Here is a 16,971-nt window from a genome sequence, read left to right on the forward strand (position 1 = left end):
CTGCAGCCTCCTGCGTGCCAGAGTAGAATGTTCTCCATGGAGTTTTTAACTGCCGAGTTTTCAGAAGCAGAATGTCAGACTTTCCCACCCCTCAGCCCCTCACACCGGCACAAATCTTTTATAAAAGCAACCATCATAAGTACACCATGTGCTTGTACATGCTTTTTGGGTTTTGTTACTACTGTAACCACAGCAACTTACCTACTAGTCATTTGGTCATTTGTTGACATCTTTAAATTAGTAGGAGTCGTATTTTTATTTATTGAACCTGTTGTAAAAGGGGTTAGTCCAAAAGACCATGTCATCATCAGCCCCGCCCAGCTCTTTTTCTTTTCCATCCACTTCCTTCTCTTCAGGGGGTGGGGGTGGGGGAGCAGCAGCAGCAGAGGGGGCGGGACCTCCTGCTAGGGCACCCCTGCAAGGCAGATAAGACTCCCAATTAGCTAGGGCCTTTGTGAATAAGCCAGGCCAGACCTGGACCCTGACTGCCTTTGGAAGGCCTTTGATCTGGTCCTTCCTTTCCTGAGTGGGCTTGTGGAGGGCTGAGTAGATGCAGGTACGCTTGGAGAGGGACAAGTGGCACCAGAGTGCTGGGCAGGCAGGGGCCTGGTGCTAGTTGCTGGATAAAGTGAGCATCTTGCCTCTATACATATGGCCTCCATTTCCTTGGTGGGAGCCCAGAAAAGGACTTCATTCTTTTTAAAAAGTGAATGCTTTGCAGTTCCCAGAAATTACCAGTGTGACCTAGCTTACCAGATAATAAAAAAAAAAAAAATCTTTTTTCCCCCTATTTTAACAAACAGGAGAAAGATGGGACTTGCAACTCCCGTAAAAATGTACAGTCTTGGAAATCCATGGGGGCAGTTTTACCCTGTCCTACAGGGTCGCCAGGAGCCAGAATCAGCTTGGTGACAGTGAATTTGCTTTTTTAAGAAAAGACACTCAGAACTACTGACACACGACCAACCAGGCTTGGTTTGCCCCGCATGCACCGTTAGCAGCTTTGTGGTGCCTGAGAGACAGCAAAACCCCAAAGCAAACTCCCTGCCTTTGAGAAGGTTCTGACTCCGAGTAGGAATGCCCTGTGGGCTTCTGAGTCTGTGACTCTTTCATGGAAGCCTCGTCTTTCTCCTGCCAAGCAGCTGGTGGTTTTGAACTGCTGACCCTGAAGTTAGCAACTCCACTCATAACCTACTACATTTCCAGTGCTTCTTCTGGGAGACATATGGGAAAACTTTTATTAGTAGTCAAGTAAAAATAATTTATGCTGGATATTCTTAGCATTTTTGCTTTCTATCGCCCTAGTCTCTAGCTTCAATTTGATGCAGATACTCTTTGTCTTTTTAGAAATTCCATTTCTAAGGAAATCTCCAATAAATACCACTTTTGCTCTCACATAATATTTTCTTATTTAATGGACACACAATTGGTCCTTTGGAAAATAAAATAAGCAATTTCTTCTTCTTCTTTATTTTCTTTAACCCCTTCACTGATTTGTTTAATCCAAACCTGGTTAATAACTGTGGCAATCCTAAAGAGGAAAGCCACTAGGAAAATACATTTTGTGATGTAAGGAAGGATATTTAAATGACTAGTGACTATGAAAATGATTACTCTCTTGAGGAGGACTCCAAACCATAGCTAAACTCAATGCTATCACATCCTTTCTGACTTAGTTACTCAGAATAAGCATGTGAATAGAACCCAGTCTCCTGCACAGTAGCACCATTTGCTCACCATTTGCACAACCCAGAGACGCCTGTCATTCAAATCCCTCAAATACTTCTTATTGGTACCCTATGCCATGGTTGTTACCATGTATTGTTTGGTTAGCTGTAGCTTATTAGCATTCCCTTTAAATTAATAATAATGAAGCAACTACCCCGTAAGTAACAAGTAACTCATCCAAAGTTATACAGCGGATGGCTGGTGAGGCCAACTTAGGCTGATGGATTCCCGTGAGAAGAAGAGTGAAGCAAATCACAGATGCACGGGGACCACCCGTCCCAGGGACTAATGGACCAGACAAACAGCAGTGTTCATGACCCTGCTACCAGCAGAGCTGGAGCCACCGCTATCAAGCGCTCTGAAAGGGACCCCATGAGAAAGGTTGGGAATGAGGAGAGCAAAGTAGTGTAGCGGACAAAATTCCAAATCACAAAAGAGACCAGGCTTCCTGCTGGGACAGAGATTGGCAGAACCCCTTAATCAACCTTCAGGGATAGAACTCAATTCACACACCCCAACCCCACCCCCACCCCCACACCCCAGCTCCATTTTCAGCCAAAGAAATGGAGCTGGAAAGGGGAAGAACAACACCAAGGTAGTATATACACCTCAGAATAATCAACCTCTGGGGGATCAAAAAGGCAGCACTGACCCAGGGACCAAGGTCCGAAGGCAAGGAGCAGCAATGGGACACACAAAGTGCTGTTACGTGGCGGGGATTGCAATCCATGACGTGCAACAACCTGGGTATACCTTGTGGACTGGAAAACTGATCTGCTCTGTAAACTTCCACCTGAATCATAATAATTAAAAAAAAAAACGATTTCAGAAAGAAGAATTGGGCTGATCGTAGCAAGGGGCTTTTCTCCAAATTGCTCTAATCTTGAACACCTCTGCTTGCAGATATTTAGAGGCAGGCAGGGAGAGGAGAAAAAAAGCCCTGGTGTTAGTGCTTTAGAAACTACTTACTAGCTAAGGTACGAGAGCCTTGGACAAAAGGAAATGGGTTGTCACGATTGGTGCAGGCCTCGCTTGCATTCTGGAGAAGAGGGCAAAGTGGAAAGTCAAACGCAGTGGCCTCATTTATCCCCAGAAGTAAATTGGCGGTCCTGTTGGTTGATGTACTGAAGAGTAGCTTGTGAGGGCAAGCTTCACATTCTCTTAAGATGCTGTGTTTAGAGAAGAGTTGGTGGGGCAAGCATGCCATCAGAGGAAGCAGGGCCTATTTCTCTTTCCAGGTCGCCTTTCCCTAGAGAGGGACTGCTGGTAGGAACCAACCTTATCATCAAAGGAAAAGCATTGGTGAAGGGAAGCACACACATTTACAAACTCAAACTCAAGCTGCACCACTTCCCTGAGGGAGGCCACAGGGGGTACCGAAAAGTAAAGTAAAGATGTGATCTTAGGAAAAAACTATCCTGTGATCTTTTGCTAAGCTTCTTTGTGCTCTTTAGAGAGGAAATAACCCCTCCGCAGTCCCAGAGGGTTGCCCTGCTTCTGTAAGGCTCTCTGTAAGCCGGACACATAGCTACTCTGCGGAACAGAAGGCTGCCCCATGGGTCAACAGCACCGAACAGTAACAACAACAGCCTGCCAATGTGGGTGACAGCCCCTGTCAAAATCGGGGTGAGGGTTGGGTGGGAAGGTGAGCAGAATGCTTTGTATTTGGTATTTGGTTTGGGGGTGTGATTTTTTTTAATTAAAGAAAGACAATCCTTTCGGCAAGTCAGAGATGGGCTTGTCGTAGTCACTTCATTTGATTCTTCCGGAGGGAGAGCAGAAAGCTTAAGTCATTGAATGCCAGCTCCAAACGCTTTCCCTCAGATTCTGCCATGGTTCTTATATATATTTTTTTAACTTGAATGTTCTTAAAGTCTCTTGAGGTACAAAAATGCCCTTAAATCATCTTCAACAATCGCTTTATCTTTGTAGGCTAAAGAAAGTCATTTCATCCTAACTACAAAGTCCCCTGTCAAATCACCATAGCAACGCTACCCTAGCAATTTCCCCAACAATGAAAAGGCTAAAGAGGGAGAAGCTGAATTAGAACAAGCGCTGTCCTCCCAGGATAGCTGCCAAGGATGCTGCCAGTGGTTAGTGCTTGGCTGCTAAGGAGAAGCGAGACGTTCCCATCCAGCCCAGAAGAAGACACCCAGAGAACTACTTCCAAAATCTCCGCCATGGAAAACTCCACGGAAGCACAGTTCTACTCTCGCACACATGGGGTCGCTCTGCCTCAGAATTGACTCAGAACCACTGGCATGGCCCTGGCAGGTAGAGGGAGCCGCTCAATGGGAGGATTTGAGGCTCTATCAGAAAGAAGGGCAGGCAGTCCCAGAGGTCCAAATGGCCAGCAGTAGGGCAAACTTCTACTTGCCCTTTAATGTGATGTAAATTTGCTCTCCATTTGAAAAGAAGGAAGCAAACCCTCCTGGCAACCAAGTCTTCATCACAATCACCATCACTCTATGCAGGCAGCTTTGACATCACTGAAAGGCTTTGCACCCCATCTGGCATGCTCCTAAATCCTTAAAGAAGCAGTTGGGAAAGGATCTCTTTTGTAACCTGGGAACTACTGAGAGTAGAGTAGGGCATAGCTGGTTTGGGCGGGCCACTTCTAGAGTCATAGCTTGTCTGGGGAGAGATGGGGGTGGGGGTATAAGATGGGGTAGACACAATGCTTGCAGCAGGGAGACTTCAAAACACAAGCCAGTGGAGACGTGAGAATTGACTCCCTGCTTCTTTGTGGTGGGGGAGAAGTAATTAGCACCGGGCAGTGCTAGAACCCCACGTAGTTATTGGGCTGAGTGGCATCTTACAGACCCTTTCACCCCAGTGTCTTGGCCCTCAGTTTTATAGGCAACATTTTGTACAACATTTTGTACTACTTTCTGAGGAAAGTAGTCCTTAGCGTCTATCGACCCCTCATAAGTAAGCATGATCCCCCAAGCTTAAGAATCACCGGTGTAGTTCACTATTTCATTGTGATCCATAAGGATTTCATCGTCTACTTTTCAGATGTAGATCACCAGGTCTCTTCTCCTACTCTAACCTAGTTTGGAAGCTCCACTGTTACCTGCCCACCACCGGTAATGCTACTGGTATTTGAAACATGGATGGCAGAGGTGACAGACAGTATCCCAGGGGCACACAAACCACCACAATGTGGCAGATGAGCAAGATGGCTTATAAACTTCCGGGAATGGAACTGCATCCATCTCTCTTGGACTAGCTGCCATTGGAACAGCCCAGGGCTCCTCCCCGGAATAGGAGGGGCTTTTCTCTGTGCATCAGACCCCTACCCAGAAGGTACGCAGCTCCCGACAGTGGGCATTAAGAAAGACAGTGACAAATTTGGGGTAGCGTTCAAAGGGCTGTCATGGCTTAATGGGATGAAGATGTCTTCAGTATAGGACAGGGTCGCTGCATAAGGGTCAGATTTGTTTCAGGGGAGGATGCCTCATCCATATGGTCCTCTGTCCAGGGGAGGGTGTGGTGTCCATATGGTCCAAAGTTTCCTTATAGGGGAACCAGGGCAGCATATGTGAAGGCAAACTTCTGGATGGCAAAAGGGGGTGCTCAACAGTGAAGCAGATCACCTTGGGAGGGGTGAGCTCTGCCGCAATGGCAGGAGCGTGGGATCCATGGAGGGTGGGTGTCAGAAAAGAGTCAAGAAGAATGGCAGGTAGAGGCGTGTCCTTGCCTTATAGGAATCACCCTGGAATTATCCGTTTCCTTTGAGTGACCTGAGGTCAGACGCGGCCTGAATACGCGTCCACCTCCTCCACCTCCATCTCCCCTCTCTCTCCTTCACTTTCTTCTCTCTCTCTCCACCTTCTCTTCCCACCCCACCTTTCTCCTCCCCTCCCCTCCCCTTATCACAGGCGTCCTAGAATCCACCATGGTTGGGATCCTAGACCCTCCAGTTTCCTAAGAGACATTCTGCACATGAGCAGATATCTACTTGTGCTGAATATCGACACCTCCCCTCCCCTCCTCTTCCTTGTTTCTTCCTCTCCATCCCCCTCCCTCTTGCTTTTCCTTTTGCCCCTTCCCTTCTTTCGTTTAGAATGCTGGTCAGAGCCACTAAACTGATTTCACAACTCACTGAAGGGTGATGAGCCACAAATTAAAAACACTGAACTAGCTGCCTGCTGTTCTTCTAAAGCACCTTACATGCTGCTTCCTCAGGGTCCAAGTTAAGCCCAAGAAATAAAAAATTTAAAAAAACAGGTTTTTGTTAGTTTGTTTCCAGCTATGAAGAGAAATTGCTCACAAAATAAGATAGATGACAGATTTTTTTTAAAGTGGCAACTGAACCCCACTGAACTCCACAAACAGCACTTCCTGCTCTAGAAGAGCATTTGCATGTTATTGAAGGAGCCACAGGAAGATGTACATTAGAGACCATGACCCTGTGCACACACCTGCATACACATAGCAGGCATTCACAAGTTGCACAGAAATAATGCATACTTTGATCATGGGCCATGGTTTCTTTTCGGCTCTATTCTATTTCACTAGTGAAAGACTGTTGCTCAGGAGCCCCCAAAGCAAATTTCTCAACCCTCTACTGAGTCACCTCTCGTGGTGGGTGTGGGGGTGTGAGTCCCTGCTCTAGAGAATGAGTTCAGAGGAAGAGTAGTGCTCAGAAGTGCTGCATATATCAACTAGGAAGCTGGGCTGAAAATGGTTAAATCTTGCTATGAAACCACTTTGGAGCAGAGAATTGACTGGAACAGGAAACAGGCCCCTAAGGGATAAAACGGAATGTCCAAATGACCTTGGCAGTGGAGGCCACACTATGGGCCTGAGAAAGAATGGGCCAGAAGCCTAATTATAGTGCCGCCAAAGCTATGAGTGGCCTTGTTCTATCATTCCACAAGTAAATGTTTTCTGAGGACCTTGGATTTATTTGGAAGCTCCTTTCCTAAATATTTTTCGTCATGTTGTTCCCACAAAACATCATCTCAGAAACCAAAAATCTCTCTTCAAGCATAAGGGTTTGCTCTGGACTCTCTGCGAACCTTGTCCCTGGCTTGATTATTGCTCTGATGGTGCCGTCTTCTGATGTGATTTTTTAGGATCCCTGCTGGTTCAGTGGGTGAAGCACTGGGAAACGCACTGGAAGCTCAGCGATTTAAACCCACCAGCCCAGTCTTGGTTCTCAGGAGAGAGACGAAGCTGACTGCTCCCATAGTTACCTTCTCAGGAGCCCTAAAGGGCTGTCTTATTCTAAGCCATAGGGTCCCTCTGAGTCAGAACTGACCTTAAGACGATGAGTCATTTGATTTTAAAGCTTTATCACCTCTACTAGATGTGGGTTAGCAGGGGAGCCTTGCCTTACTCATCAGTGTATGATTTCAGGATGTCAACATGGTCTTTCAAAAATGCAAACACAAGCAGTCCCTTTTGCGCTGACAATGTCTCATCCCTCCTAATTACTTGCAGGATAAACGGGCTCCTTCATGCTCTCTTTCTTGGTCTGACCCTTGCTTGTCCCGTCAACCACCTCCCCACAGCGCTCCTGGCTTTCTGAGCAACTGCAGGGACTTTTTCTTCTTGCCTGTAATGGGTGTGCTCTGGCCAGTACCTCTTTTTGCTCCTTCCTGTCTTGCCTTTTGTCTGGCGAACTCTAATGTGTCCTTCTTAGCTCAAGGAATGCTTCCTACCAGAAACCTCCCAGTCCCATTCAAAACTGGGTCATATGTCAAGGGTATATTCCTGTAGGTTGACAAGCAGTCAAGATCTCCCCTACCCTCTGCAATACGTAGCATTCTGCACTAGGCTTGGGAGCCCTGGTTGAGCAGTGATTACCTGTGGGGTTGCTAACAGCAAGGTCAGCAGTTCAAAACTACCAGTCAGCTCTATGGGAGAAAGATGAGGCTTTCTAGCCTCTTAAAGTGTTACAGTCTCAAAAAGTCACAGGGGCAGTTCTACCTTGTCCTATAGGGTCACTATGGGTCAGCCTTGACCTCAGGGCAGTCAGTGTGTTTTGTTTTATTTTTTGGCTTATATTAGCCTTGTCTGTATTTCCTACTAGACTGGAAGTTCCCCCATGGGCAGAGTCTAGGGCATATTCACCCCTACATCCTTTGACCATGCTGAACATATTGGACATGCTCAATAGAGATAGGTTTGAGTGAACACACATATACAATAGGCATCAAAAAAATGGTTCAACTGAATTGAAATATGTTCAGAAGTCAACCTTAAGAACGTCACAATGCCTGAGACCAGGGTGGGCTGGCTTCCCAACAGACTCTGGCTGTCTGCTGCCTTTGGTCAATAAAGCCCCACTGGAACAGAATCCAGTCCATTGGGTTCAATGTTAGATGTGGCTGTTTGCCTGCTAGTGGAGCTAATGGGTAGGTGTGGCAGTTAGATATCATGGCAACATGAATCTTAGGAAATCCAACCTGTCAATCAGGGCCCAGCCTGATGCTGCCCCTTAGGAGGTGTGCCCTTCTTATAAAGGAGAAACTGGGCTCCTCATCTCTCTCTGCCCCTCTGCCTTCTTGATTGATGGGACTCTGTGTCTGCCACCTGGGGCTGCCCCACCTGGAAAGCGGATGGCACCCACTATCTTTCCACTGAACTTAGATCGCTCTACTCTGCACCCGCTGGCCTATGATCCTCCTGCATCCCATTTCACCTTTCTGCATCATCTAGCCTACATCCACATGAACCTGAAGAAGGTGCTGGCAAGCACCCAGAGAGCTGAGTTGAACTCTTCAAGAGCTGACTTGCACTGGACTGGATGCCTTCTTGATACAGGACTTACTTCTCGATGTGAAGTGCCTTCTTGTACAGAGATGAGTGTCGCTGGTCAGTTTCTCCAGACTACCCAGCGTAACGCAACAGGGATGAGCAATTGAAACGAATACCATTTGACCAGGAAAGCCCCCAACATTGATTAACTTCTCTTTTTCTTAACTTATCATTGTGAGCTGGTGGGGCTTTACATAGCACATCAGCAGTTTTGTATTCTACAACTTTAACAACTTGTTAACCCTCTTAAATGCCTTCCCTTACCCACTCCCTTCCCTTTTTCCATCTCCCTTTATTTTGGATATTATCCTCCCCTTCACATAGTTAACACTAATACTATTTTATTTTGGGGGGGGGTGGGAAATGTTGCCAAAGGCAATGGTCTTTAACCTTGTTTGTGCCATTTTAGCAATCTGATTAAACTCATGAAGCATTTCCTAACCATTTTTAAATACATAAACTAACATGCACAGGTATATTAAAGAACACAATTACATTAAAAACACAAAAATAATAAAAAGAATATATGATATAATACTATATATACTTCTTTATTAATAGACTCAATGACCTAGAGTGTTGTGAGTTACCATTGAATCGGCAATAACTGAATGAAATGCTGCCCAGTTCTGCACCATCTTCATGACTGTTGGAGTCCATCTTTGGAGTCTATTGTGATTTGTGTGTCAACCCATCCCATTCATGGTTTCCCTTACTTTGGCTGAGCCCCTGTTTACCAAACCTTTTCTGGAGATTGCTCTTTTCTGACATTGTGTCCAAACTAAGGAGACTGAAGTCCTTAGAAGGAGCATATCAGAGTGGTGATAAGCATAGCTGATGTTTCAAGATCAGGATGACAATTGAAATGGGATAAGAAATCCCCTGTGATTCGAATTGTGTTAGGCAGGGTTCTCTAGAGAAGCAAAACTAGGACACTTATGATTAGATAGATATAGATGTTATAGATATAGATATTTACAGCATGAAGAAATATAACAGCTAATTAGTCCACACAACAGTACAGAGGGCTCAGTTCAACTCACTTCTGTGGAACAGTTAATATGCTGGAAGTCCTTCAACTTACAAGGGCTACTGGTCCAAGATCAAGGAAGGAGACAGCTGAGTCTTCTGTAGAACAATGCAGGCAGTCTGGCCATGGGCAGCAAACAGCAGGGCAGGTCACCAACAGTCAGCCAGACGACTGGATGCAACAGTCCCAAACTCAAGTGATGTCTATGCCAGCAGCATGGCGAAGCAGGTCTCGAGGAACCTCAAGCTGTATCTACATGATCCACGGGTTGGGTGTCCCACAGGTAGCATAGCTCACAAATTGAGGCAGAGAACTAGCTAAGACAGCAACATGCTGGTCTGATCAACAGAGACCAAGAGAAACAAGCAGGGCTTGCCGAGTCATTTATCTTTTGCCTTTCAATCAAACTGTGGCCTTATTAATCGCACATGTTCCTATTGGCCAAGTTGGTACAATAAACCTACCTATCACACTAATGGTGCCAAAAATCACAGGTTCACCTCACACAACTGTGGTTTGTGGTCAGTATTCAGATCAGGAATGTGAAATTTCAGCTGGTGAAGAGTACGTAACTGTGTTCCAACCAATGTCCAGAGGCCTTCTGAATTCTTTGTATGGACTCCTTCAGGCCAGTGAAGCACAGTTTAAGCATTCAGTTCTAAAAGAGGAGACAAGATCCCTGTGGTTCCTTGGTGATGCTGGCAGGGGAGAGCGAGGGTCAACTTGGAGTCTCGGTCGGCTGTACAGACAAGATTATACATAATTTGCTCTACACTAAAATGAATTACAGAGGAAACCCCCAAACTACCAATAATCACACTTGAAGGGAAAAAAGAAGAAGAAAAAAGAAATATTAATTGATTTTCAATCCTTAGCCTTCTTTCTTTACTTGCAATTTGGTTCAATCCAATAGAATGATGAACAGAAAGAAGAACAGAATGGGGCAACGATAAACTCAGCTGGCAATCAGTCTCCGGTGTGTCACCAGGAGAGAACACTTTATTTGTACTCTACAAATGGCTCCCACGCTGTAACACAAGAATTTAATTTGTGTCAATTCCCATCAGTCAGGCCAGGGATTCAATGGGGAATGTTCACGGCAGGAGGGATTGAAGCTTGAGTGGATCCACTTGGAGAACTGTAGGTCAGACTTCTGCCAAACCATTCAGAACCACTTTTGCCATTCAGGCCAGAGTGGAGGAACTTGACTCCGACCAGAATTTCTGAAGCCAAGTCCCAGTTTGGAAGGTGGTTCTGAGATTTTCAAATGAAACACTATAGATAAGAGAGAGCTTGTTTGTGAATTTGTTAATATGCAATCTTAGCTGAGATTTGTAAATATAAAAACACCAGCCTTTTCCTGCTTATTTCTCACTTTGTGGCTGGTGGTCAGACAGATTGTACTTAAGCAGCAGAACCTCCTAAGCACTTTCTTGCAAAGAAAGGGAGATTGTTACTTTATGTCCATATTTGTCACAGAATTAGCTAACTGTATAACCACGAATCTTTAAATATTTAAAATTCTATAAATATATATTTGGAGCTAGAAACCAACAGTAGGAGCCCTGGTGATGGAGCGAGTTACACTCAGGGCTGCTACGCTCAAGGTCAATGGTTCAAAACCACCAGCAGCTTCATGGGAGAGAGGCGAGGCATATCAGTCCCATAAAGATGTACAGCCCCAGGAACCCACAGAGAGGCAGGCCTATTCTGTCCTATAAGGTCACAGTGAGTCAGAATCGACTCAATGGCAGTGAGTTTGGGTGTTTAGAAACCGACTCAAGGGTGCATCTTAAATATTGCAGCCCTTGATCCAATTCTTTCTCTATCTTCTAGTAGAATTCTATAAAAATAGTTGATGGTGTGCATACAAATTATGAAGGGCTCATAAACACAAGTTGGCTTTCAAAAAGAAAGGAAATTCCAGTGGTCACTTTTATGCTAGTCCTATACATTTAGGGATTTTTTGGGAAGCACTTCCACATACTGATATTCTAGGGCCCGGGAGCCATGTAGAGCTATGTTGGGTTTTGTCTGTCTGTCTGTCTTCCCCCTACCCCCCGCAGATGGAGAGTGTAAGAGTTTTGATTATGTCCCCCTCAAAAATATATGCTCAGATCCTCATCTTCAGTTCTGATGAGTGTGAGCTTTCTTTAAATAGCACCTTGCATGTTTCAATGAATTATTTAAATTAGGATAAGATGTACCGGAGTGGGGTGGGCTGAAATCTAATTGGACTGGGGTCCTTATAAGAAGAGGGCATGCACCGAGGGAGGATGGCCATGTGATGACAGGCAGCATTGGGACTTAGGTGACCACAGGCAAGAAACACTGGAGCCGCCAGAAGCAGTGAAGACATGTTTATTGAGGCCACAGATTTCCAAGGCCCAAGCTTATCTAGCCTGTTGCCCCCCTTTCAGAAAAAAACAGCTACTCAGGGGCCCCTAACAATTAAAAACTTTTGTAGCATAGCCCATAATACAGGATAAAATGTAGGCATCTATGCTTTATCTTGTGAAAGAAAGATGAGACTGTCTGCCCTCATAAAGATTTATAATCTCAGTATATAGAGTATATACACTGTATATACTCTAGTATAAGCCAAGGCACCCAATTTTACCACAAAAATCTGGGGAGCTTTTTCAGCATTAAAAATGTGCTGAAGAAACTGGGCTTATACTCGAGTATATACGGTATATGTCATTATGAGTTGAAAGTAACTCCATGGCAGTAGATTTTTTGGAGGGATGGAGCACTGGTTGCATAGTGGGTTATAAGTTCGGCTTCCAACCACAAGGTGAACAGTTCAAAAACCATGGGAGAAAAAGTGAACTTTTTACTCCCACTAAGATTTTGGTCTTAGAAACCCACCGGTGTAGTGCTACTCTGTCCTATTGGGTCACTATGAGTTTTATAGCAGTTAGTTTGGTCTCTGTTGAAATGATTTTTAAGCTGTCTACTTAAAGGTGATTGAGATAAGAAACAAGATCTTTTCATTGCTCTGTGGCTCCAGGTAAGAATAAGAACCAAAAAATATTAAAAAGCAAAACAAAATGAAAAATCCATTCACAAACCACGGTTTTAGGGGCTATAATACAAGTTTACATCTTCACAGCCCTGCTGACGTGTGGCTACTATCATCCCTACTTTACAGTTGAGGGAACTGAAGATTAGAAAGATTTACTAGCTTGCTCAAGATTCCTGCGTGTTGGCAATTCATCAGTTCCCAAACTTATTTGGTCTTCTACCCACTTTTCAGACAAAAGAATTACTCAGCACCCACATGAAAATTAATACCTTTGTATCATAGCCCATTATCCAGAATAAAGTGTATCTGCTTCTGCAGCCCCAGCCCCACCCCTATCTTTCCCAATGTACCCCAGGTGGCACTGTTGCCCATGTCGAGAACACTGCTCTAGATTCACATCTGTGGCTGCCTGTGTGCAAACATGGTTAGCCCCATGTGACCCATGATATGCTTCATGGGAGGGAGGTTGTGTCCCACAGAGGAGAGTGTGTCAGACCTGCCCTCGTGTCACAATGAGACAGAAAGACTTTGAACCCGTGAACTGAGTGTTGCAAGTAGGTGCTGCAGGCACTGGAGAAGGCTTCCTGGCTAACATGGCACTTAAGCAGGAATCCGCAGATGAACAGGAGTTATCGAGGCAAAGAGACAGAGGCAAAACTCTCCTGGAAATGAAGGGTAAACAGAGACATTTAGCCAGCTGAGAATAGAGTTGGAGATGAAAGCAGAAAATGCACATCATGCAACCATAATAGAATCGTGAGACTTGATTCAGCACGATGAACCAGATAGGGCGCCCTAGTGGTGTCGAGGTAACACGTTGGGCTGCTCATGGCAAGGCCGGCAGTTGGAAACCAGCAGCCTCTGGGTAGGTGAAATATTAATGGACTGTCTCCTCTCAAAGATGTACAGCCTCAGAAATCACAGGAGCAATTCTATTCTGTCCTATAGGGTCACAATGAGTTAGAATGGACACAGCGGCAATTGGTTTGACGTATGTTCCAGACAAAAGAAGCCCTGGTGGTACAGTGCTTAAGCACTTGGCTGCTAATTGAAAGGTCAGAGAAGCATGCGGCAGTCTGCTCCCCTAAAAGTGAGGCTTTCTGCTCCCATAAAGATTTCAGCCTTAGAAACCCTGTGGGGCAGTTCTACTCTGTCCTAAATGCTCTCTATGAGTGAGCGTTGACATGATGGCACTGGATTATATGCCAATCAACACCCTTTAAAGACGTATTACATTGCATTGGGTAGGTCTGCTACACAAGATCTCCTGAAACTCTGTGACAGTTAGATAACCTCCTGTCAACTTGCAAAAGGGTGGAGAATAGCCTGTCAATCAGGTCATAGCCAGTGAGGCTTCTGGGTGGGCATGGCCTTCTCCTGAGGACTCTGAGAACCCCTATCTTCCTCACTGGAGGTAGAACACACACTCTCCCTGTGAGACATTCTTGTTGATAAGTCACATGGAGCTACACTGATAGAGCCAGAGCTCTGGAGCTGGAGGAGCCATGTGGAGACCCTTGCCAGCACTGAGATCCTTCCCTCGCCATTGGATCCACAAGACTTTCCACCCACTGGCCTGTGATCTTCCTGTATTCGGCATCATTGCATGTGTTGCATGAGTCTGAAGAGGAATTTGTAGATTGGTATCAGTCTTATGGACTTGATCTGGACTGGGCCAGGATGTCTTCTTAATATACAATTGCTCTTTATATAAAGTTCTTTCTTATACATATATGAATGTCTATGAATTTGTTTCTCTAGTCAACCCAGACTAACCCAAACTCAAAACCCAAACTCACTGCCATCCAGTCAATTCTGACTCATAGAAAACAAAGCTGTTACCTGAGGATGAAGCTGTGCTTGACCCATGATACGGCATGTTCAGTCACTACCTATGGATAGGAAAGCTACCTATGGATGAGAAAGCTAGACAATGAATGGGAAGACTGAAGAAGAGCTGATGCCTTTGAATGATTGTATTGGTGAAGATCAATGACCTTTCAAAGGAACAAACAAATCTGTCTGAGAAGGACAGCCGAAATGCCTTTTACAAGGGAGTATGGTGAGATATTGTTTCATATACCTTGGACACGTCATGTCCTTTATACATGATAAAGTAGAGGCTCAGTAAAAATAAAGGAAGACACGACATGAGATGGGCGGACACAGTGTAGCAACAGTGAGCTCCAGCATAGCAATTACGAGGACCGTGGAGGAAGGGGCAGTGTTTCCTTCCATGGTAGACAGGTTGCTATGAGCTGGTGCTGATTCCCTGGTAGCGAATAGCACACATCAAACATGATGGGAAGCATTTTATGTCTGTGAACTCATTTGGTATCACCACAGCTCATGTGGTAGATAATTGATTTGGTTATATAACCCATGTAAAACCATACAGGCTAAAAGTGGTGGAACCAATGGATGGACCAGATCCTGTGTATTAAACCATCAGTCTACACTGCTGTCCATACATCGTACATCATGAGGATAGATCAGCATCATGGGATCTTAGAGGACTTAAGGTCCAGCTGCCTTTATTTTTTGCAGAAGGAAGCAGAGGATTGGAGAGAAGCAGCTGTCCCTGGAATGAGAGCTGGGTCTTCTGGCTCCACATTTGGACAAACTCACATCTGAGAGACCACTCCAAAAACCTGGCTGGCATAGTTTCAATTCTGAATGAGACATCTCTTTACCCTTCATAGCCTTTGACCTTGACCATGAGTTGGGTCACACGAGACCTTCAGGCTGTCTAAAGACAATCTGTCATCTCTGTTCATCTTCCATTCTGACTGCCCTGACTTGCTCTTCACTTCAGTAACAGCCTTTGCTGGGTCACTTCCTGTGTGGAAACTAATTAAGTTGGTTTTGTTACTTGTGGCTCAGGGAAGAGTTTAGGAGCTGCCAACTGAGGCGATGGGAAGACAGGCGACTTTTTAGCAAAAAGATCAATTTAGGGATAATAATTAAAAAAAGAGAAATCCAAGTGTGCGTGACTTGGAGAGGCTCAAGTGAAACCAATATATAGGCATCACCATCAGCTTAGGGGCAGCCCCGCGTGATGATGGATTTTTGCAAATCTTATTATGGAAGGCATCTGCAGGAGACCGAGGGACTCTGCACCCGGAAAGGTGTGAGAGGGAGACACAGGGTGGGGACACTGCTCCTTCTCGTTAATCAGTGTAACTGCCTCCTGCTGAGACTTACAGATCCCTCTTTCTTGTCCTGTGTTCCTAAAACCGAGACAGGAATCTTCTGAATTTCCATGGGCACCTCAAACAGGCTGGTGGCAGACTCTATTTGGAAAGGAATCAGCCCCTGACAGCAGTTAACAATGCCAAGCTAGGCCACAATTTGGATCAACCACACAGAATGGATCCTGGGGAAAGACTGCGAGGAAGCTCAGAGTCTCTGTGCAGCCCAGTCGAGAGGAGTGGTGGTGAAGAATGTTCCTCTAGGAATGTGGTTTTCAGTACCATCCTCGTGTGTGTTGGTGTACCTATATATGTGCCTGTTCCATTGTTGTTGGGTGCCCTCAAGTTCACTCGGACTCCCGAGGCCCTATGCACAATAGAGTGAAACAGTGCTCCATGCCACACCGTCCTCCGCCCACCTGCTTTTGTGTCTGAGTCCATTGTAGCTGTGGTGTCAGCCCATCTCATTGAGAGTCTTCCTTTTTTGATGGCCCTGTATTTGACCAACCACAAGGTCCTTTGGGGACTGGGTCCCTCCTGATAACCTGTCCAAAGCGTGAGATCAAGTCTTGCCATTCTCGCTTCCAAGGAACACTATGGCTATGAGAGAAGTCCTTGCCCTGGGGAAATTGCTGGTCAGAGGAAAAGAGATATTTATAGCCCAAATATTTCAAAACATAGGTAGCTATATTTATACCAAGTTCTTATTTTTAAAAAGCACTAAGTATTGCTGCCCACAAAGACATTTTCAATATCGCTCTAGAAAAGAAACATTCTCCTGCACGTCACATGCAGGGCTCCTGGATTTAAAACAAAACACAGTGATGCTTTGAAAAGCATTGCAAATTTTATGTTACATCTTCCAGGCTTACTCAGAATTGGCCTCTTCAAATATCTTCTCCCCTGATGCAGAACAGGCCTCCTGTGAGCAGGAAGCTCAGGGGTGGCTTCCACACCGACTGTGAGGGGCTTCTGAAGATTTCGTTGGACCCAACGAACCAGTCGCCCACAAGTTGACTCCAACTGCTGGTCACCTCAGAGCAAAACTGGACTCGGAGATCACCAGAACTTTCTTTTGACCAAACTTTCAGTGGTTTGACCAGCGCTGCACTGTCTGTGCCACGCAGGGAAACCTCAGGAAGATTCCACCCCAAATACCAAGCCCACTGCCATCACGTTGATGCTCCCTGATAGTGACCCTCTATAGGATTTTCGAGCCTGTA

General features: G+C 45.4%; 1 protein-coding gene across 1 annotated transcript in view; it reads right to left on the reverse strand.

Moving 5' to 3' along the window:
* LOC101644087 (pikachurin) overlaps nucleotides 1-16,971 on the reverse strand; it is a 208,645-nt gene that overhangs the window by 81,073 nt on the left and 110,601 nt on the right. The window contains exons 6-7 of the mRNA XM_045285255.1: nucleotides 10,253-10,268; nucleotides 2,698-2,767 (exon numbers count right to left, since the gene is read on the reverse strand). Of these exons, the coding sequence (XP_045141190.1) occupies nucleotides 2,698-2,767; nucleotides 10,253-10,268 (86 nt within the window). The remainder of the gene's footprint in view (nucleotides 1-2,697; nucleotides 2,768-10,252; nucleotides 10,269-16,971) is intronic.

The sequence above is a fragment of the Echinops telfairi genome, unplaced genomic scaffold, assembly GCF_000313985.2.
Source record: "Echinops telfairi isolate 266 unplaced genomic scaffold, ASM31398v2 ScPeMD7_7469;HRSCAF=8507_1, whole genome shotgun sequence".
Taxonomy (NCBI): domain Eukaryota; kingdom Metazoa; phylum Chordata; class Mammalia; order Afrosoricida; family Tenrecidae; genus Echinops; species Echinops telfairi.